Raw genomic sequence first — 23,879 nt, forward strand, 5'->3', positions numbered from 1 at the left:
CAAGTGGAATATGGAAAGATAAGAGTAGAAATAGGGTATCTTATTTATCCTTCTTATTGCAAGTTGATAGATTAAAAATAACCCTAGTGATATGTCTTCAGTCTAGTGTTATGTAAGTCATTATTTGAAGGCCATTCATCTTTCCCCAGTGGAAAAAAGTTTCCAAATGATGATGAAAAAAGATAATATATTCACTATTTAATGTTTATGCAAGAAAAAGAGATGATATGTATTTTGAAAATAGTAAGAAAAATATATAAAAATGGAAATAAATTATTTAAATAGGACTTAAATTTCTTTAAGATACAATATTTTAAAAAGATAATAAAAATATGATAAGAAGGTTGCCATTAAAATTAAAAACTCAAGTTACTTGTGCACAGAGACAGTTCTAATTAAAACTGTCTCTTACTCAGAGTTTTTCTCAGAGCAAGTTTAACATCTTTGTTCCTCAAGCTGTAGATTAATGGGTTCATCATAGGAATCATATTGGTGTAAAAGACAGAAGAGATTTTCCCCTCATCCATAGACACAGCAGAAGGTGGTTTGAGATACATAAATGCCCCTGATCCAAAGAAGAGAGAAACAGCAATGATGTGTGAACTGCAGGTGCTGAAGGCTTTGGACCGGCCCTCTGTGGAGCTGATGTGGAGGATGTTGGTGAGGATGAGACCATAAGAGACAAAGATGGTGAGACTGGGCACAGTGATATTGATGCCCACTACAATGAACACTTCCAGCTCACTGACATAGGTACTTGTGCAGGAGAGCTCGAGCAGAGGGAGAATATCACAGAAATAATGGTTAATGATGTTTGCATCACAGAAGGTCAGTCTCAGCATGCATCCAGTGTGAGCCATGGCACCAGAAAATGCCATCAAGTAGGAACCAAACATAAGGCTGGAAGACACTTTAGGGGACATGGCAATGTTATACAAAAGTGGCTTACAGATGGCCACATAGCGGTCATAGGCCATTGATGTCAGCACGTAGCATTCAGAAATGATAAAAAAACAGAAGAAGTAGAGCTGGGTCATGCACCCCATGTAAGAGATAATATTCTTCTTTGATATGAAGTTAATCAACATTTTGGGTGTAAATACAGAAGAATAACAGAGGTCTATGAAAGACAAGTTAAACAGGAAAAAGTACATGGGGGTGTGTAGGTGTGAATTCAGTGCAATTAAGATTATCAATCCCAAATTTCCCAGCACAGTGACCATGTAGATTCCTAGGAACAGGAAGAATAGAGGGAGTTGGAGATCTGGCTGGTTGGTTAATCCCAACAGAATGAATTCGGTCACAAAAGAGCCATTTCCAGGAGCCATTCTTCTCTAAGGTGATCTGTGAGCACAGAAGAAAAAGGTTATATAGAGAACAATGACTCAATTTTCACACAATATCTCCTCTCACAAGTGTGGTGTTTGGGCTGGGAATCTGAGAGTAACCCAGGCTGTACCCACTGAATTGTCTTACCTACTCTCTCATGGAACTTTGTCACCATTATCCTGAAACTGAGTGACAGGGAATTTCACTTTTTTGGGTCTTTATAAACTAAGTAGGAAAGAGTATCAAAACTTAGCCTACAGAAGGGAGGAGACAACTGCCTTGTGCAGACTTGACTGTTTGGGGAAAAAACAAAGAGTGGATAAAGGAGAGGTTTGGACCAGGATTGACTCATTCTTCCCACATCTCAACATTTCTCCTTTCACTTGGAATCTCCCCTCACCAGTAAGACTATAGGCAGAGACTCTAGCAATTAGGTGCTGGTTTCTAAAGCAGATAAGACCTGGTGGGGTGAGAACAAAGAAAATTGCTTCTTAAGTAAAACTAAATGGCCAGAGTCAATGGGGGGTTAACTCTTCACCCCACATCACAGAGTAAAAGCTTTAACTGTAGATGAGTGAGACTTCCGTCCATGGAGAGGGAACTTACTGACTGATCTAATGCATCCTTTCAGGCCCCTAGTGTCTCTGAGCATTCACTGATCCATGCCCTGAATAGACATTTTTCTAAGTTTTACGTGAGTCTCACGGTGCTGAATTGGAAATAAATTGTGGTATCTTAGATCCTTGGACTTCCATTTCAAACAAGAAGGGCATGAATAAATGGAATTCAGCAACTCACCTTCCTTTCTCCAGAAAACCCCAGGGCTTTCTTATCATTGGTTTTACCCTCTGGTCTTAGTAGGGCAATTTCAGGTTCTGAAGGTTTGGTTCTGTTGATTCTAAGAGAATGCAGCCCACATGTATTTTCTGATTTGACTTCAAAATTTTTTAGAAATATAGATCATAATTTCTGTTAATGACTTTCAGTCCACTCAAGCAGCAGAAAAAAATAAACATTCTTCTTTATTATTATTTTTGCCACTTGGAAGTCACAGATTTAATGTGAGTGTAATGCTATAATGACCTCAGTTATAAATGTGGCTGAAGTTGTTCAGGTTCTTCCCCAGGGATACAGTCTCTGTATAATAGGGACCTGTAGGGATTGCATTCGCATCCTGTACCTTAATCTGTCCTTAGTCCCTTAGAGATTCCATAGTTTACTCAAGTTTTCCCTTCACTTAGGGATTGTCCATTCCCCAAAGAAAAGCCAAATCTCCCATTTTCTGTTCATTTAGATTACAGAAATGAAGAGGAAGCCCGAGTCTCTTTTTTCCTACAAAAACAACTGATGCAAAAACAATTGATGTACCAAATATGAAAGATTCAGAAAATTGTCAAGAGAGTCTTTCACCCAGTTCATGCATGAAGCCAGACATATTGAAGCTGGGTGTAAGGGCAATGAGCAATTGCATTTCTGGACAATATGGTTCAGAAATGAGTCCTAGCCAATCAGTACTGGCACTGTGCATGCTCGCTCAGTCTGTCCAACTCTTTGTGACCCCATGGACTGTAGCCCTCCAGGCCCCTCTGTCCATGGGGATTCTCCAGGCAAGAATACTGGAGTGGGTTGCCATGCCCTCCTCCAGGGGATTTTCCCAACCCAGGGATCGAACCCATGTGTCCCTCATTGCAGATGTATTCTTTATCATCTGAGAAACCAGGGAAGCCCAAGAATACTGGAGTGGGTAGCTTATCCCTTCTCCAGGGGATCTTCCTGACCCAGGAAAGGAATCAGTTTCCCCTGGATTGCATTTGGATTCTTTACCAGCTGGGCTACCAGGGAATCCCAATAAACTGGCCTATCAATGACACTTATAGGAAAAATGTTTCCTCTGAGATTTTCTAATCCATCAATTCTCTACACAGTCTAGAAAATAATTCTTATTAAAGGAGTAAAGGAACACTGGGTCTTCAGGTGAAAGCTTTCTTATAATTTAAAAGGTTCTGAAATAACAATTTTCTTCTATATCAGAACTTGAACAGTGCAAAAAACAGGTTTGTGAGTATCCTCACCATTTTTGGTTTCTACACCAGGGTAGAGTTTATAGTGAGACTGTATCTCAGCCTGTTCTATCGACCTCAGTGTGGCCTTTTTCTCACCTTACAAGGTGAAGAAAGTGCTCAGCAAGTTTTCAAATCTTTTTCAGATACGATCGTTTCATATATAGCTGTAGAATCACTGCATTCATGGAGGGAGGTGAGCTCAGGATCTTCCTATGTCACCATCTTGAACCATGTTCCCTAAAACTGGTCTTCTCTGATAGCTCAGTTGGTAAAGAATCTGCCTGCAATGCAGGAGACCCCAGTTCAATTCCTGGGTCAGCAAGATCTGCTGGAGAAGTGATAAGCTACTAACGCCAGTACCCTTTGGCTTCCCTTGTGGCTCAGCTGGTAAATACCCACCTGCAATGCAGGAGACCTGTGTTCGGTCCCTGGGTTGGGAAGATCCCCTGGTGAAGGGAAAGGCTACCCACTCCAGCATTCTGGCCTGGAGAATTCCATGGGCTGTATAGTCCCTGGGGTTGCAAAGAGTCGGACATGACTGATCAACTTTCACTTTCACTAAATGTATACAGTCAATTTTTTCTCAATAAAACTACAAAAGTATGAAAAAGTTACCAAATAAGATATTTTATTTTTAAATGACAGAAAATGTATGGCCATTGGACTTCCCTGTTGGTCCAGTAGTAAAGAATCCACCTGCCAATGCAGTAGACATGGGTACAATTCCTGATACAGGAAGATTTCACATGTCCTGGTACAACTAAGTCCATTCACCACAACTACTGAGCCCTCGGGCCAGAACAACTGAAGCCCATGCCCTAGAGTCCAAGTGCGGCAACTACTGAGCTCTCAAGCCACAGCTTGAGAGCAACCCTCACTCGCCACAACTAGAGACAGCCCAGATACATGTTTGGAACAACTTAAGTATGGGACTCTATCTCTTCAATTGTAAATTTAATGAAATCTAAACAGAGATCAAGTCCTCTTAATATTAAAAATTTGGTGCTACATTGATCTGGGCTGTTCTGAGAACACTTTGAAGGCTTAGCACAATAAAAGGTAAAAATGTCTTAATTTTTATATTGGTTGCATGATGAAGTGATAATATTTTGGGTCTATTGAGATACAGGAAACATTATTGTAATTAATGTCACATCTTTCTCTTTTATCTTTTTAATTTGGCTAACAGAAAATTTGAAATCACATATAAAAAGACTTGAAGTATATTTAAATTGGATATTGTTATAATCATACTTTTTTTTTTTATTTCCATCCCATTTACGTCACTACAGAGAATTGAATAGAGGTTTTTGTGCTATACAAGCAGTTCGCATTACTTATCTATATTATACATAGTAGTGTTTATATGTCGGTCCCAATATCCTAATCCATCCCACCTCCTCTTCTTTTTTTTGTTGTTGTTCAGTTTCCCAGTCTTGTCTGACACTTTGCGACCCCATGGACTATAGCACGCCAGGCTTCCCTAACCTTCACTATCTCCCAGAGTTTGCTCAAACTCATGTTCATTGAGTTGACGATGCCATCCAACCAGCTCATCCTCTATCGCCCCCTTGTCCCCCTGCCCTCAGTCTTTCCCAGCATCAGGGTCTTTTCTAATGAGCTCATTCTTTGCATCAAGTGGCCAAAGTTTTGGAGTTTCAGCTTCAGCATCAGTCCTTCCAATGAGTAGTCAGGGTTAATTTCCTTTAGGATTGAGTGGTTTCATCTCCTTTCTGTCCAAGGGATTCTCTGTGACCCCATGAGCTATAGCCCACCAGGTTCTTATGTCCATAGGGATTCTCCAGGCAAGAATACTGGAGTGGGTAGCCATTCCCTCTCCAGGGGATCTTCCCGACTCAGGGATAGAACCCAGGTCTTCCATGTTACAGGATGATTCCTTACCTGTCTGAGCCACCTGGGAAGCCTCTTCCCTTCTTAGTACCCATAAGTTTGTTCTCCACATCTGTGACTCTCTTTCTGCTTTACCATTTTAACTAATGATCATTAATCTCTACCATTTTTCAGGATGTAATTTAGGAACTTTCTGGTCTGTGATTCAGAGGACCATTTTTGTTAAAACTAGAAAACCAGAGTTTTCAGCTCTGTTTAGTACATAAGTACAGTCACATTCCATGGTTTACCTGATGGACTCTCAGTTGCGATAATTTCAACAGTTTCCCTTGTTACTCATCAGCTACATTCATGTACATTAAAAAAGCAAAAACAACTAAGAATAGCTATGCTGTGCAAGTAAAATACCCTAACTTGATTTCCCTCTTTTGAAAGAAGTACAAATAGATAGACACAGTACTTATTTCTAACTAAAATGTGTTCAAATTGCCCAACTCTCTGCTAAGTTATCTCGTTAGAAATGTCACCACTCTTTATTATAACAATTACTATTTAAATAATTTTATTAATTTTTTCCAATTAGTCAAAGACAAATTACTTTCAAGGAAACTTTCTGTTTTCTGTAAATAAAGCACATTTCATTTGCATTTTGATGTTCATGAAAGATTAGTAACTGGGTGTGGCCACCTCAAATTATGATAGAACATATAACCTAGTGGACACACCTCTGTGATGTCCACAGATTTCCAAATACCACTTGGATATTATTTATACCTGCTTATATATACTTTTCTTTCAGCAAAGAAAACAAGTTTTTCAAAATGAAGAGTAAGTAAAAGAAAGGGGAAAAAGCAGAAAGCTTCAGCCGAGATCAAATATTTCACATTATTAGAACTTGTGAAGTTAAAATAAATTGTGCTAATATTGGGATCAGGGGAAGGGAATGAGTGGTCTTTTTAAACTAAGAAAGGATTTAACAATCACAACACCCAAAAAACTAACAAACAAACCAGTTATGCTGAATTTTAAAAAAGTTGAACAGTGAGTGGAGACTAAGAATGTGGCAAATGGTGAATATCATCAAAGGCATCCTAGAAAATATTTAAATTCTCACTTGATACATTCAGTTGAGGATTTTTAGAGTTGCCTTTTTTAACCTTTTTTCCCCCAAAATGATAATAATTCAGGATTCCTTCCAGAAGTCATAGTCACACTTGGTTCATTCATCCAATATTTTTTTTTAATTTCTTTAATTTCTCATTGCTATACCAACTGGGGTTCAAGGTTTTCATACCTAAATATCCAAATGGGAATAGCATATGGAAGCCAACAAGAAGGTGCTATTTAGTCATTTCCAAGTCCTCCAGTCCTGTGGGTTTAGTTTATTTTTTCTTTTAATTCAAGTAAATTATGCTTTTATCATCCAAATAAATTATGTGACCTCCGCAATATATCTAGGGCCTTCCAGAATGGAGAAAGCAATAGGTAAGAGCTTCCATTATCTGCCATTCTTTGTTCTAAATTCCTTTTTCTTAAACTGAGTTCCAGTTATCCCTAGCTATTTTATCTCCTGGGGCTTCCCAGGTGGCTCAGTGGTAAAGAATCTGCCTGTCAGTGCGGGAGACAAAGGTTCAATCCCCAGGTTGGGAAGATCCCCTGGAGAAGGGAGTGGCTACCCACTCCAGTATTCTTGCCTGGAAAATCCCATGGACAAAGGTGCCTGGCAGGCTAGAGTCCATCGGTTCACAGAGTTGGATGTAACTTAAGCTATTGAACAATTTTATCTCCTGAAGAGCTGTCCTCTCTCAACCTGCTTCCCAAAACATGGCTATAACTTTTCCACCTTCATTTCCAAACACCAACAATTTATGGACATTGTGCATTATAATTTTATCAAGGCCTTACGGACACCAGAATGTATTTACAATACTCAGTGGGATATAAATTCAGATTGAAATTGTATCACGACCACTCCCAAAGGGGACCTCTTATTTACTGCCCATGTGTCTGTCTCGGTCCTGACATATTGCATGATTTAGGCTCCTTTTTCTAGCATTCTTTTTCTCACATACTGTTCCTGAATTACAGATAGTTGCAAACCTTCTAAATTCAATTCTTTAAATTTTTTTTTTCAGAAAAACTAACTTCCTTGTTTGAACCAATCTGCTCCCCAATATATTAACCCAAAAGTTTTCCTAGGTCCCAACAAAAGGAACAATCAAGCTATTTTTCTACAAAATAACTTTAAAAAGTGATAGCCACATTGAGAGAAATTCATTTATCATCTTGGGACAAGGCAGAGTCACTTTTGAAATTAGCAGTGTTTCCTCATATTCTACTATTACTGAAATAAAAGTAATATAAGAAAGTAACAGCAAAATAGATTACAAAGAAGCAAACTTGAAATCAGGTTTTTTTTGTAAAGTTAGGTGACTGAAGTAAATCTAACCACTCTAAACTTAACTTTTCCATGCATACAATAAATATAGTTTGATGAACTGTTATGCCTATGCTTGACTGTACAAAGGTTAAAAAAAAAAAAAACTCTTTGCCAAAAGAAGCTTGAAGCATAACATTTATATATGTAAAATGGATTATCCTTGATAGTCACCACAGAACCTTTAAACTCTGGCGTTCTTGAAAAGAGCATGAAAAGAGTAGAAATATTTAATTCATGCTTTTAATAGCAAGTGGTAGATAAAAACACCCTCGATGATACAAAGTCACTCTGTTGTTATAGAATGCCATTATTTGTAAACCATGCATAATGTTCCAAAGGAAAAAAAAAGAGTTCCGAAGTGACAATAAAAAGACGGAGATAATGTTATGATTTAATTAATGCTATTACTAAACAGGAACAAAAAGGGCAGAGAAGATATTTTGGTAATTGTGAGAAAAAAAGACCTACTCCAAAAAGACTAGAAATTACTTATTAAAAAAGACTCAAATTTCCTTTATCAAGTTAAGGAAAAAACAGGATTAAAAGGCTGCCATAAATAATATATAATTGCAGCACAGAATCTCCTCGTCATATAACCAACTGCACAGACAGATACTTTTGATCAAAACTCTCTCGTACTCAGGGTTTTTTCCAGAGCAAGTATAATGTCTTTGTTCCTCAAGCTATAAATTAAGCACTACAGCAAGGGAATGGTATTGATATAAAAGATAGAAGAAATTTTTCCCTCACCCTTCGGCCCAGCAGATGGTTTGAGATTCACAAATGCACCTGATCCAAAGAACAGGGAAACAGCAATTATGTGGGAACTGCAGGTGCTGAGGGCTTTGGATCTTCCTTCCATGGGCTTGATGTGGAGGATGCTGGAGAAGATGAGACCATAAGAGACAAAGATGATATTGATGCCCACCACAATGGAAAGTACCAGCTCATTGACAGGAGTACTTATGCAAAAGAGCTGGAGAAGAGGGAGCATGTCACAGAAAAAAAGGCTAATGATATTTGCATCACAGAAAGTCAGTGTCAACATAGAGTGTGAGCCATGGCACCAGAAAATGCCATCAAGTAGGAACCAAGGAAAAGGCTGGAACACACTTTAGGGGACATGATAACATTCTACAAAATAACATGATAACATTTTTCATAACCCACAAAAGTGGGTTACAGATGGCCACATAGTGGTCATAGGCCATTGATGTCAGTACATAGATTTCAGAAATAGCAAAAAAACACAAGTAAAGTTGTGTCATGCACCCCATGTAAGAAATAATGTTATTCTTTGACATGAAGGCAACCAGCATTTTTGGTGTAAACACAGAAGAATAACAGAGATCTATGAAGGACAAGTTAAAGAGGAAAAAGCACATGGGGGTGTGTAGATGTGAATTCATCCCAATTAAAGTTATCATGCCCAAGTTTCCCAACACAGTGACTGTTACATGTTAATAGGAACAGGAAGAACAAGAGGAGTTGGAGATCTGGTTGGTCTGTTAATCCCAATAGAAGGAAATCGGTCCCAAATGAACCATTTCCAGAAGCCATTCTTCTCTAAGAGAATCTGTGGACAGAGGAGAAAGAATTACGCAGAGAAAAATTCAACTTTCCCACAACATTTGTTCTCAAAAGAATGTTGCATGCACTGGCAAGATCTGAGATCTGACCAATGTGGACCATGGTCTATTTTATCATTATCATGAAACTGAGTGACATGGGCATTCCCTTGTTAGTCTTTATGAGCTATATGAGCAAAAAGTATCAAAACTTAGCCTGCAGCATGAAGCACTTTGCTTTCCTATGCAAACGACTGCTGTAAAAACCACAGGATTGTGGAGAAGTTTGGACCAGGACATAGTCACCCTTCTCTCTTTCATCAATTCTTCTTTCACATGACCCCTCTCTTCACCAGTAAAACTGGAGGCAGCAACCCCACCAACTTGGTACTGACCTCCAACACAGATTAGACTTGGTGGAGGGGCAATCAAGAAGATTTTCTAAACCAAAACTAAGGGACCAGAATCTAGGAGGGATTAACTTACTGCTCCATGTCACAAAGTAGAAACCATAAATACAGAAGAGTGAGATGTCCATGATGGAACTGATTGAGATAATGCATTCTCTGAGCGAAATAATGTCTTTAAACTTTCCCAGCACCCGTCTTTTAATGTCTTCTTTTGTCAGTTTCACTGAATCACAGGACTACAAAAATGAAAAAGAAAGTCATCTGTCTTAGCTCCCTGAACACTCATCACAAAAGGAGGGTATTAATATAAGTGAAATTCAGAAACTCACCTTCCTTAGGCCATCAAACCATGAAACTTCCTTATCTGAGTTCTTACCCCCATGTCTTGGAAGAGCAACTTCAGGCTCTGAGACTTTCTTTCCTTTGCTTCTAAGAGGATGTAGCCTACACTTAATTTCTGATATGTACCATAAATCTTTCAGAACTACAGCTCATAATTTTTGAGCAAAATTGAGTTTTTATTATTGTCATCTTTGCCACTTGGTAAGCCACAGAACTCGATGAACATGGGCTTGAGTAAACTCCAGGAGTTGGTGATGGACAGGGAGGCCTGGCGTGTTGTGATTCATGGGGTCACAAAGAGCCAGACACGACTGAGCGACTGAACTGAACTGAACTGAACTGAACTGAAGCCACAGAAGACTTAATGTGAGTGTAATGATGTCATACACCCAATTATCCCAGGGCAGAAGCTTGATCAGACACTTCCTCAGGACAACATTCTAGGTGTAATAGGGACCTGAAGGGATTTTATTTGCAAAAATGACCATTATGTGTTTTTCGTCACTTAGGGATTCAAATGTTTACTCAAGTTTTCCCTTCACTGACTTCCCTGGCAGTCCAGTCGTTAAGACTCTGAGCTTCCAATGCAGGGGGCCGAGTTCGATCCCTGGTCGGGGAACTAAGATCCCACATGCCACATGGTGCAGACAAAATATATTTTGAGTTTCCCTGGTGGCTCAGCTGGTAAAGAATTTGTCTGCAGTGTGGGAGACCTGGGTTCAATCCCTGGGTTGGGAAGATCACCTGGAGAAAGGAATGGATACCCATTCCAGTATTCTGCCCTGGAGAATTCCATGGACTGTATAGTCCATGGGGTTGAAAAGAGTCAGACACAACTGAGTGAGTTTCACTTTCATAGAGATTATACATCCACCAAGGAAAAGCTGAAAATAAATTCCTATTACCTATTCAGCAAGATGACAGAAAAGGAAGCCATAGAACCATCTAACCGCCCCCCCACACCACCCCACCCCATGAACACACTGATTCAGAAACATTTCAGGTACAGATTTCCTTTGTAAGACATCCAGAGAGTCATTAAAAAGGTCCAGCTCCTAGTAATATGTGAAACCAGTTATACAGAAACTGTTAGAGAAATTCAGAAAATCCTCTTTTCAAAGTACTTATTCTTCCAAAGAACCTTCAGGTTGGGACCAGCTCCCCAGTTCTAGCTTCTCCCTGGGGAAGGAAAGGTATGCACTATGTGTCCAATGCCCCAAGTCCAGAAGACAGGCTTCATTCAAGACTGTGTCAGAAAGCATAGGGGACACAGGATACAGAATTCTGTGGCTATCCTGGGTGAGAGAGAACCACCCAGGGCTGGAAGTCACTATAGCTCCCCCTCACCAGATCAGCATAGAACAAAATATTGAAAACCCCTCTCTTATAGCTTTTCCCTGGAGAGGAAAGAAGTGCACCATGCATCTCAGGACACAGCATATCTGGGGGCTGCATGTAGACTTGGCTTCCGTCTTGCTTGTTTTAGAGCACTGAGGGAACCACGCATACTTGGAATACCTGGAAGCCCACTAAGAACAAAGAGAGAAGACTGAACTGACACAGAGGTTGAGCGGTCCACACTGGCCAGGCTTATTAGTGTTTTCTCCAGCACAAGGTCAACCCATGAAAATCAGGACAGGTGGGTGTTCCATGTAACATGCAGACACCAAAGCAGAGAGTCAATGAAGATGAAAACTAGTTGAAATATTTTCCAAAAGAGATTAAGATAAAGCACTCCAAACTGACTTTAATAGAATGGATATGTAAATTACCTGACATAGAATTCAAAAATGTATCACGCTTACTGTAATCAGAGAATAATACATAAACAAAGTGAGAATTTCACAAAGATACAGAAAACTTAAAAATACTAAGCAGAAATCATGGAGCTAAAGAACAGAATAGAGAGAACAGTCACTCAGTTCTGTCCAACTCTTTGTGACCCCATTGACTATAGTCTGCCAGGCTCCTCTGTCCATGGAATTCTCCAGGCAAGAATAATGGAACGGGTTTCTCCTTCTCCAGGGTATCTTAACAACCTAGGGATTGAACCCACACCTCTTTCACTGCAGGAGGATTCTTTACTGTCTGAGCCACGAGGGAAGCCTAAAGAATACATGCACATTTATTTACACACACACATCGTCTGAGCCACCAAGGAAGCCTAAAGAATACATACACATTTATTTACACACACACATCGTCTGAGCCACCAAGGAAGCCTAACGAATACATACACATTTATTTATATACACACACATATTTAGTAGGGCTACCCTAGTGGCTCAGTGGCAAGGATCCAACTACAAAGGAAATGTGGGTTCAATCCCAGGGTCAGGAAGATACGCTGGAGCAGAAACTGGCAACCCACTCCAGCATTCTTTCCTGGGAAATCCCATGGACAGAGGAGTCTGCTGGGCTACAGTCCATGGGGTCACAGAAGAGTCAGACACATCTTAGCAAATAAACAACATTTATAGGGAAAAACAGTATCATTTTTACCTATATAGCAGGGTCCCCTTAGTAGTAAAAGAAAGTACCAGACTCTCTGAAATTTGTCAAACTGCACAGAATAAGAAGTGCTCACAATTCAAAACCCAGAACAATGACCTGTGCTACCACAATTATGGGATATTTTTTGCAAGGCAACTCTAAAGGGAGAAATATTGAAAAGGTTAAAAGACATTGTATGAAATAAATAAAAAATATAATAAAATAAATCTGGGGCTTCCCTGATGGCTTAGATGTTAAAGTATCTGCCTATAATGCAGGAAACCCAGGTTCGAGCCCTGGGTTGAGAGGATCCCCTGGAGAAAGGAATATCAACCCACTCCAGTATTCTCACCTGGAGAATTCCATGGGAATTCAGGACAGAGTAGCCTGGTGGTTCCAGCCCACAGGATGGCAAAGAGTCAGACATGATTGAGAACTAACACACACACACACACACACACACAGTAAAATCTACAGATTGGGGTACTTATAAAAAACCCAAGTGTATTTCTCAAAGTTCTGGATCCAAGGAAGTCCATGATCAAGGGGTTGGAAGATTCAGAGTCTGGTGAGGTCCCTCTGCCTGGTTCACGGCCTGCCATTTCTTGCTATATCCTCTCAGGACCAAAGAGAAAGGAGACCTCTCTGCTGTCTCTTTTATAAAAGCACTGATCCCATCCATGAGAGCTCTATCCTTATAATGTGATCAACTACCACAGTTCTCACCTCCTAAGGCCACCACGTTGAGGATTAGGTTTCAACATATGAATTTCAGGAGGACACAAACATTCAGTCTATAGTAATCTTCACTCAAAGATTACACATTTTGACATTTTAATTTTAGGTTTCACTTTGAATTTTTTCCTTCATTCTTTGTATCTACAACCTAAGATCTATGTTTAGGATCATTACAGTATATCACATCAGATTTTGAAAATGCTATCCTCACACAGTTAGGTAGAATTGGGAAAATCATGATGTAGCATTTTGGAAAAGAATCCAAATAAATAGAAAATTATTAATTATGTGAATTGCTATTAGATATCCTGCTAGGAAACTCCAGAAATGTTTAGTCCATGGCTGATTCATGTCAATGTATGGCAAAAACCACTACAATATTGTAAAGTAATTAGCCTCCAAGTAATAAAAATAAATGAAAAAAAAAGAGAGAGAGAGACAGAGACACCAGGCTCTCTTCACAAGAATCATTTTAACAACCAAAACTCCCCATTTCAAAGCAAGTAGCCATGATTGAGGGATATTCTTTTAGTCAAATCTTGTCATATTTTGAATTTTTAAACAAACAAAAAGAATAGAAATCCTGGCTGCAAAGGCAATGGATAATTGCATTTCTGGACAACAGAACTTAGAAATGTGTCCTAGCAAATCCCACAATGTTACCGTACATGTATTATTAGAAGAGAAGTGCAATTATCTGGGGTTTACCCTACTATGCGTATCAACAGTCCTATCAGTGACTTATAGGAAAAAGGTTTTCTCTTAGATTTACTAGTTCATATAGATAAATTGTCTACATAGTCTAAAACATAACTCTTGGCAAAGGAAAGAGAGAACCCTGGGTTTTAGGGGACAGGTTTCTTAAAATTTCAAGTATCCTAAAATAAGCTTTCCTTCTGTATCAGAACTACAACCTTGTGTGAAAAAAAATAATGTGCTAATTGTCCCTGTGTATTAAGGAATAGAGTTATGAGGTATGAAACAGTTCCTATCAGTGAAGAGAATTAGTCTCAGTTGGAAATTGTTTCAGCAATAATCTAAGTAAACAGCTCCCTCTGATGGGGACTTCTGTCTTAAATAATATTGGAACTAACTTAAAAGAAAAAAAATTGCTTTAAGAAATATACCAAGAGTATAGAAGAGATTTTCCTAGAAACACACAACCTACCAAAAATGAATCAAATAAAGATCTGTGGCAAACAAAAGAGTAAAATTGGACCATTATCTTACACCAAACACAAAAATTAATTCAAAATAGATTAAAGAATTAAGTGAAAGACATGAAACCATAAAATTTCTAGAAGAAAACACAGGCGGTAACCTCCAATCCTAGAAATGTTTTTTAATTAATTTATCAATTTTTAATGAAAGCATAGTTGATTTACATTGTTATATTAATCTCACATTAGTTATATTAACAGCATAGTTATTCATTCATTTAAATTGTTATATTTCATTTATAAGTGAAAAATGTAGAATTTATCTTTCTCTATATGACTTATTTCACTAAGCATAATAACTTCCCAAGTCCACCAGTCTTGCAAATAGCAAACTTTTTTTTGACTGATTAGTACCTACTGCATATATATTCCAAATCTACTTCATACCCATTCATTTACTAATGAACACAGGTTGCTTCCACATCTTGGCAGTTATAAATAATGCTGCTATGAACAATGGGGTTGGAATTAGTGTTTTCATTTTCTTCAGATATATACCCAGAGTAGGAATTGCTGGATCATACAGTGATTCTATTTTTACTCTTCTGAGGAACCTCCATAATGTTTCACATAATGACTGTATCAGTTTACATTCCAACCAGACTCCATGTGGATCTCTCTTTACAGCCTTGGGTGTGAACAGCTGTTCTGCTTGTCCCCAGGCTGATTTCAGCAAGAGTTGCTCTATATGTGGTTGTAGTCTGATATCTTCTTCAGGGAAGGTGAACCCACTGTCTTCCTACTGTGCTATCTTGATCTCCCTTTTTATATTTGTAGTTTTGATTGTTATAGGCAACCTCTGTGCTGAGGGTCAGGCTTAAGCAAAACAAGTTCTTCTCTGGTCTTTCTGAGCCTGCACTTCTCACTGTACATGCATGAAGACTTTCTAATTTTTTGTGTGTATGCTTCTTAAAAGTCCCAGTCTTTAATGTCTGGCTCCCAAAAGACCAAAAAAAAAAAAAAAATGAAGATGGGAGGGATACAAGGTACTGGTCTTTAAATTTCCTGGAACTCACTTCAGCTGGGCTGGGGAGGCAGGGAGGGAGGGGCAAAGTCATGGTGGGGAGATGCACCAATTATGGCTGCTCTTCTCTCTGCACCTCTGATTCAGAAGCAACAATCAATAATCAGAGAACAGACACTGGATATTTGTAGGAAAATGTCCTATTTACCACCTGGCTCCCATAAGAATTCTTACAAAGTTCAACTGGAACTTATGCAGGTGGGTTAGCCGTAGAGTTGTGTGGGGGCATGGGTAGTTGCACTGCAGTGAAATGACTGAAATCAACCATAATTAACTGTTCAAGTTTCCTGGAAGTTGTGAGGCTTCAATAGACTACACAACTCCAAAATAGTTCTATAAGAGATTCTGGCAGTGCAATTGTTTTTAAGTGGGGAAATATTTGCAGTGCTTCCTATTTGCCCTCTTCCCAGGATCCTCCTCCTTCCCCTTTTACATAGCAATCTGTTTCCTTTCACAGCTACCCTCCAGCTCATCAACCCAGTTACACATGTTTAAACCTGGCATACCCTCTCATATTTTCTTACTTGTTCTATATACTCAAATACATTGAGAGGGGCTATGTCCTTTATTTAAAAGAAATATCATTTGAAAGAGTATCTGACCTCTTGTTTTTGAAGAGCATTTCTGATCATTTAAAACAACTTCATCAAAACATCTTCAGTGTTCTATACTGTAAACATAATTTATCCAACCATCTCACATAGACAGATTTTTATATACTTCTAGTTTTTATCATCAAAAGCAATGACAAAATAAACACCAGTATACATACATCATTTTATGCCAGTTCTTTTACTTCAATAACATCCCAGAAGGTTGTCTTTCTGCGTGTTATATAAACCAAATATTTTTCTGAAGTGAGTCAGTCAGTCAGTTCAGTCACTAAGCCTTGGACTCTTTGGAACCCCATGGATGGCAGCACACCAGGCTTCCCTGTCCATCACCAGATCCCAGAGTTTGCTCAAACTCATGTCCACAGAGTCAATGATGCCATCCAACCATCCCATCCTCTGTGTCCCCTTCTCCTCCTGCCTTCAATCTTTCCCAACATCATGGTCTTTTCAAATGAGTCAGTCCTTCACATCAGGTGGCCAAAGTATTGGAGTTTCACCTTCAGTATCAGGCCCTTCCAATGGATATTCAGGACTAATTTCCTTTAGGATTGACTGGTTGGATCTCCTTGTCATCCAAGGGACTCTGAAGAGTCTTCAACACCACAGTTCAAAAGCATCAGTTCTTCAGCACTCAGCTTTCTTTATGGTCCAACTCTCACATCCATACATGATCACTGGAAAAATCACAGCTTTGACTAGACGGACATTTGTCGGCAATGTCTCTGCATTTTAATATGCTGTCTAGGTTGGTCATAGCTTTTCTTCCAAGGGGCAAGCATCTTTTAATTTCCATTAATTTTAATTAATGGCTGCAGTCACCATCTGCAGTGATTTTGGAGCCCAAAAAAATAAAGTCCATCACTGTTTCCAGTGTCTCCCCAATATTTGCCATGAACTGATGGGACTGGATGTCATGATCTTAGCTTTCTGAATGTTGAGGTGTTTTTTTTTTGTTTGTTTTTAATTTATTTCCAATTGAAGGATAATTGCTTTACAGAATTTTTTTTTTTTTTGCTTTACAGAATTTTGTTGTTTTCTGCCAAACCTCAACATGAATCAGCCATAGATATACATATATCCCCTCCCTTCTGAAACTCCCTCCCATCTCCCTCCTCATCCCAACCCTCTAGGTTGATTCAGAGCCCCTGTTTGAGTTTCCTGAGCCAAATTACCATTGGCTATCTATTTTATGTATGGTAATGTAAGTTTCCACATTACTCTTTCCATATATCTCACCCTCTCCTCCCCTCTCCCCATGTCCATAAGTCTATTCTCTATGTCTGTTTTTCCACTGCTGCCCTATAAATAAATTCTTCAGTACCATTTTTCTAGATTCCATATATATGTGTTAGAATACAATATTTCCCTTTCTCTTTCTGACTTACTTCACTCTGTATAATAGGCTCTAGGTTTCATCTCATTAGAACTGACTCAAATGTGTTCCTTTTTATGGCTGAGTAATATTCCATTGTGTATATGTACCACAACTTCTTTATCAATTCATCTGTCGATGGACATCTAGGTTGTTTCCATGTTCTAGCTACTGTAAATAGTGCTGTAATGAACAATGGGATACATGTGTCTTTTTCAATTTTGGTTTCTTCAGGGTATATGACTAGGAGCTGGGTAAGATGGTGGTTTTATTCCTAGTTTTTAAAAGAATCTCCATACTATCTTCCATAGTGGCTGTATCAATTTACATTCCCACCTACAGTTCTCCACATCCTCTCCAGACTTTTTGATGATGGTCATTCTGACTAATGTCAGGTGATATCTCATTGTAGTTTTGATTTGCATTTCTCTAATAATGAGAGATGTCGAGAATCTTTTCATGTGTTTGTTAGCCATCTGCATGTCTTCTTTGGAGAAATGTCTGTTTAGGTCTTTCCCCTATTTTTTGATTGGGTTGTTTGTTTTTCTGGTATTGAGTTGTATGAGCTGCTTGTATATTTTGGAAGTTAATATTTTGTCAGTTGTTTCATTTGCTATTATTTTCTCCCATTCTGAGGGTTGTCTTTTCACCTTGTGTATAGTTATGTCATCTTTGATTTCTTTCATCAGTGTCTTATAATTTTCTGTGTACAGTTCTTTTGTCTTCTTAGGTAAGTTTCTTCCTGGATATTTTATTCTTTTTGTTGCAATGGTGAATGGGATTGATTTCTTAATTTCTCTGATTTTTCATTGTTAGTATATAGAAATGCAGGTGATTTCTGTGTGTTGATTTTATGCCCTGCAAGTTTGTTTAATTCACTGATTAGCTCTAGTAATTTTCTGATACTATCTTTAGGGTTTTCTATGTACAGTACCATGTCATCTGCAAACACTGAGAGCTTTATGCCTTCTTTTTTGATCTGGACTCCTTTTATTTCTTTTTCTTCTCTGATTGCTGTAGCTATGACTTCCAGAAATGTGTTGAATAATAGTGGTGAAAGTGGGCACCCTTGTCTTGCTCCTTATCTTAGGGAGAATGTTTTCAGTTTTTAACCATTGAAAATAATGTTTGCTGTAGGCTTATCATATATGGCCTTTACTATGTTGAGATAGGTTCCTTCTATGGCCATTTTTGAAGTTTTAATCATAAGTGTGTGCTGAATATTGTCAAAGGCTTTTTCTGCCTCTATTGAGATCATCATATGGTTTTTATCTTTCACTTTGTTAATAATATGGTGTATCACATTGACTGATTTGTGTATATTGAAGAATGCTTGCGTTTCTGGAAAAAAACCAAACTTGATCATGGCGTATGAGCTTTGTGATGTGCTGCTGAATTCTGTTTGCTAAAATTTTGTTGAAGATTTTTGCATCAGTGTTAAAAAGTGATATTGGCCGGTAGTTTTCTTTTTTCGTGGTGTCTTTTTCTGGTTTTGGTATCAGGATGGTGGTGGACTCATAGAATGAGTTTGGAAGTGTTCCTTTCTCTGAAATTTTTTGAAAGAGTTTTAGAAGGATAGGCATTAGATCTTCTCTAAATGTTTGATAGAATTCTATGAAGCCCTCTGGTCCTAGGCTTTTGTTTTTTGGAACATTTTGATCACAGCTTCAATTTCAGTGCTTGGAATTGGCTTGCTCATAATTTCTATTTCTTCCTGATTCAGTCTCGAAAGATTGAACTTTTCTAAGGATCTGTCCATTTCTTCCAGGCTATACATTTTATTGCCATATAGTTTTCCATAGTAGTCTCATAATTCTTTGTATTTCTGCATTGTCTCTTGTAACCTCTCCTTTTTCATTTTTAATTTTGTTGATTTGATTCTTCTTTTTTTCTTGATGAGTCTGGCTAAATGTTTGTTAATTTTGTTTATTTTCTCAAAGAATCAGCTTTTAGTTCTATTAATCTTTACTATTGTTTCTTTCATTTATTTTTTAATTATTTCTGCTCTGATAATTATGATTACTTTCCATCTACTAATTTTGGGGCTTCTTCTTTTTCCAGTTGTTTTAGGTGTAAAGTTAGGTAGTCTACTTGATGTTTTTCTTGCTTTTTGAGGTATGATTGCATTGATATAAACTTCCTACTTAGATCTGTTTTGCTGCATCCCATAGGTTTTGAGTTATCATGTTTCATTGTCATTTGTTTCTAGAAACTTTTTGAGTTCCCTTTTGATTTCTTCAGTAACTTGTTGGCTATTTAGAAATGTATTCTTTAATCTCCATGTGTGTGTGTTTTTGCAATTTTTTTTTCTTGTAATCAATATATAGTCTCATAGCTTTGTAGTCAGAGAAGATAGTTGATACAATTTCAATTTTTTTAAATTTACTGAGGTTTGATTTGTGACCCATAATGTGGTCTATCCTGGAGAATGTTTAATGTGCACTTGAGAAAAAGGCGTATTCTTCTGCATTTGGATGTATGTCCTGAAGATATCAATAAAATCCATCTCATTTAATGTATCATTTAAGACTTGTGTTTCCTTAGTAATGTTCTGTTTTTATTATATGTCCATTGGTGTGAGTGGGGTGTTAAAATCTCCTACTATCATTGTGTTACTGCCAATTACTCCTTTTATGTCTGTTAGTGTTTGTTTTATGTGTTGAGATGCTTCTATATGGGTGCATACATATTTACAATTCTTATGTCTTCCTCTTGGATTGAGCCCCTGATCATTATGAAGAGTCCTTCCTTATCTCTTACAATACTCTTTATTTTAAGGTCTATTTTGTCTGACATGAGTATTGCTACTCCAACTTTCTTTTGCTTCCCATTTGAATGGAATAAATTTTTCTATCCTCTCACTTTTAGTCTACATGTGTCTTTAGGTCTGAAGTGGGTTTCTTGTAGACAGCATATATATGGGTCTTATTTTTTTATCCATTCAGCCAGTCTGTGTCTTTTGGTTGGATCATTTAATCCATTTATATTTAAAGTAATTATTGATATGCATATTCTTATTGCCATTTTCTTAATTGTCTGGGGTTGATTTTGTAGATCCTTTTCTTCTCTTGTATTTCTTGACTATATAAGTTCATTTAGCATTTGTTGTGAAGCTGGTTTGGTGGTACTGAATTCTCTTAACTTTTGCTTGTCTGAAAAGTTTTTTATTTCTCCATCAATTTTGAATGAGATCCTTTCCAGGTGCAGTAATTTTGGTTGTAGATTTTTCACTTTCAATACTTTAAATATATCCTGACATTCCCTTCTGGCCCACAGAGTTTCTGCTGAAAGATCAGTTGTTAAACCTATGGGGTTTACCCTGTATGTTAATTGTTTCTTTTCCCTTGCTGTTTTTTAAAATATTTTTTTCTTTCTGTTCAGTCTTTTTAGTTTGAATAGTATGTGTCTTGGCATGTTTCTCCTTGGGTTTATCCTCTATGGGACCCTTTGTGCCACTTGGACTTGATTGACTATTTCCTTTTCCATGTTGGGGAAATTTTCAACTACAGTCTCTTCAAAAATATTCTCATACTTTTTCTTTTTCTCTTCTTCTGGGGCCCCTATAATTCGAATGTTGGTGCATTAGATAATGTTGCAGAAATCTCTGAGACTATTCTCAGTTCTTTTCATTCTTTTTACTTTTTCTGCTCTTCAGAAATTATTTCCACCATTTTATCTTCCAGCTCACTGATTCATTCTTCTGCTTCAGATATTCTGCTATTGATTCCTTCTAGAGTATTTTTATTTTCAGTGATTGTGTTGTTTGTCTCTGTATGTTTATTATTTGATTCTTCTAGGTCTTTGTTCATTGATTTTTCATTTTCTCCATTCTGTTTTCAAGGTTTTGATCATCCTTACTATCATTATTCTGAATTATTTTTCAAGTAGTTTGCCAAGTCCTCTTCGTTTATTTGAACTTCTGTGTTTCTAGTTTTTTCCTTCATTTGTGTTGTATTTCTCTGCATTTTCTTTATTTTTTTTTTTAACTTATTATGTTTGAGGTCTCTTTTTCCCATGCTTCAAGGCTGAATTTTTTTCTTTCTTTTGGTTTCTGTCCTCCTAAGGTTGGCCCAGTGGTTTGTGTAAGCTTTGTATAGGTTTCTGTTGAGTTTCCCCACCGCCGCCGCACCTCTCCCCCCCACCATGGGCAAGGCTGAGTGAGGTGATAATCCTGTCTGCTGATCATTGGGTTTGTATTATTGTTTTGTTTAGTGTTTAGATGAGGCATCCCACACAAGGTGCTACTGGTGGTTGGGTGATGCCAGGTCTTGTATTCAACTGGTTTCCTTTGTGTGAGTTCTTACTTGATACTCCCTAGGGTTATACTCTCTCTGGCAGTCTAGGGTCTTGGAGTCAGTGCTCCCACTCCAAAGGTTCAGGGCTTGATATCTGGTCAGGAATGAAGATTCCACTAGTGGTTTGCTGTGGCATTAAGTGAGATTAAAACAAACAACCAAAAATGAATAACCAAAGACAAACTCCAGACAAGTGGCAGTTACAAACTCAGGCAAATAATAATTTTTTTTAAATATATGAAACACTTCACAACTTTGCATGCCATCCTAGCACAGTGGCCATACTATCTTCTCTGTAAGGTTCCAATTATAGTATATGTGCTGCCGAAGCAAGCAATGAAGTTTGTGTTTTAAGTAATCTTTTAAACTCTCCTTTTTCAATTTCATCAACAGTCTCTTTAGTTCTCTTTTGCTTTCTGCCTTAACGTTGGTGTCATCTGCATATCTGAGGTTATTGATATTTCTCCTGGCAATCTTGATTCCAGCTTGTGCTTCCTCCCACCCAGCATTTCGCATGATGTAGTCTAAATAGAAGTTAAATAAGCAGGGTGATAATATACAGCCTTAACGTACTCTTTTCCTGATTTGGAACCAGTCTATTGTTTCATGGCCAGTTCTAACTGTTGCTTCTTGACCTGCAGACAGATTTCTCAGGAGGCAGGTTACATGGTATGGTATTCTCATCTCCTTAAGAATTTTCCACAGTTTGTTGTGATCCACAAACAAAGGACTTGGCATAGTCCATGAAGCAGAAGTACATGCTTTTCTGGAACTCTCTTGCTTTCTGATGATCCAACAGATGTTGTAATTTGATCTCTGGTTCCTCTGCCTTTTCTAAATCCAGCTTGAACATCTGGAAGTTCATAGTTCACATACAGTTGAAGCCTGGCTTGGAGAATTTTAAGCATTACTTTACTAGCGTGTGAGATGAGTTCAATTGCACAGTAGTTTGGACATTCTTTGGCATTGCCTTTCTTTGGGATTGGAATGAAAACACATTTTCCAGTCCTGTGGCCACTGCTGAGTCTTCAGAATTTGCTGGCATACTGAGTGCAGCACTTTCATAGCATCATTTTTTAGGATTTGAAACACCTCAACTGGAATTTCATCACCTCCACTAGCTTTGTTCATCGTGAAGCTTCCTAAAGGCCACTTGACTTTGCATTCCAGGATGTCTGGCTCTAGGTGAGTGATCATGAAGATCTTTTTGTATAGTTCCTTTGTGTATTCTTGCTACCTCTTCTTAATATCTTCTGCTTCTGTTAGGTCCATACAGTTTCTATCCTCTATTGTGCCCATCCATGCATGAAATTTTCCCTTAGTATCTCGAATCTTCTTGAAGATATCTCTGGTCTTTTCCATTCTATTGTTTTCCTCTATCTCTTTGCACTGATCACTGAGGAAGACTTTCTTATCTCTCCTTGATATTCTTTGGAACTATGCATTCAGATGCTTATATCTTTCCTTTTCTCCTTTGCCTTTAGCTACTCTTCTTTTCTCAGCTATTTGAAAGGACTCCTCAGACAACCATTTTACCTTTTTGCATTTCTTTTTCTTAGGGATTTTTTTGTTTTTTGATCACTGCCTCTTGTTCAATGTCACAAACCTCTGTCCAAAGTTCTTCAGGCACTCTGTGTATCAGATCTAATCCCTTGAAATGATTTGTCACTTCCACTGTACAATCATAAGGGATTTGATTCAGGTCATACCTGAATGGCCTAGTGGTTTTCCATACTTTTTTTCAATTTAAGTCTGAATTTGACAATAAGGAGTCATGATCTGAGTCACAGTAGGCTCCTGGTCTTGTTTCTGCTGACTGTATAGAGCCTCTCCATCTTTGGCTGTAAATATAATCAATCTGACTTTTATATTGACCATCTGGTGATGTCCAAGTGTAGAGTCTTCTCTTGTGTTGTTGAAAGAGGGTGTTTGCTATGACCAGTGCATTCTTTTGGCAAATCTCCATTAGCGTTGGCTCTGCTTCATTCTGTACTCCAAGGCCAAATTTGCCTGTTACTCCAGGAGTTTCTTGACTTCCTACTTTTGCATTCCAGTCCCCATTATAATGAAAAGGACATCTTTTGGGGGTGTTAGTTCTAGAAGGTCCTGTAGGTCTTCAT

General features: G+C 38.1%; 1 protein-coding gene, 1 non-coding gene and 1 pseudogene across 2 annotated transcripts; all 3 read right to left on the minus strand.

Moving 5' to 3' along the window:
• Positions 1-395: 395 nt before the first annotated feature.
• LOC122430945 (olfactory receptor 8B3-like) lies at positions 396-1,328 on the minus strand. The gene has a single exon (XM_043451919.1). The coding sequence runs from the start codon at positions 1,326-1,328 to the stop codon at positions 396-398; it is 933 nt and encodes a 310-aa protein (XP_043307854.1).
• A 6,977-nt stretch (positions 1,329-8,305) lies between these two features.
• LOC122430501 lies at positions 8,306-9,243 on the minus strand (annotated as a pseudogene).
• A 12,747-nt stretch (positions 9,244-21,990) lies between these two features.
• On the minus strand, positions 21,991-22,096 carry LOC122431557. The gene has a single exon (XR_006266574.1). It is a non-coding gene; the product is annotated as a U6 spliceosomal RNA (small nuclear RNA).
• Between the last annotated feature and the right edge of the window lie 1,783 nt (positions 22,097-23,879).

This window comes from Cervus canadensis, chromosome 29, assembly GCF_019320065.1.
Source record: "Cervus canadensis isolate Bull #8, Minnesota chromosome 29, ASM1932006v1, whole genome shotgun sequence".
Classification (NCBI taxonomy): Eukaryota; Metazoa; Chordata; class Mammalia; order Artiodactyla; family Cervidae; genus Cervus; species Cervus canadensis.

Coding starts and splice junctions, on each gene's coding strand:
- LOC122430945 (XM_043451919.1), bottom strand. CDS start 1,328: ATGGCTCCTGGAAATGGCTCTTTTGTGACCGAATTCATTCTGTTGGGA.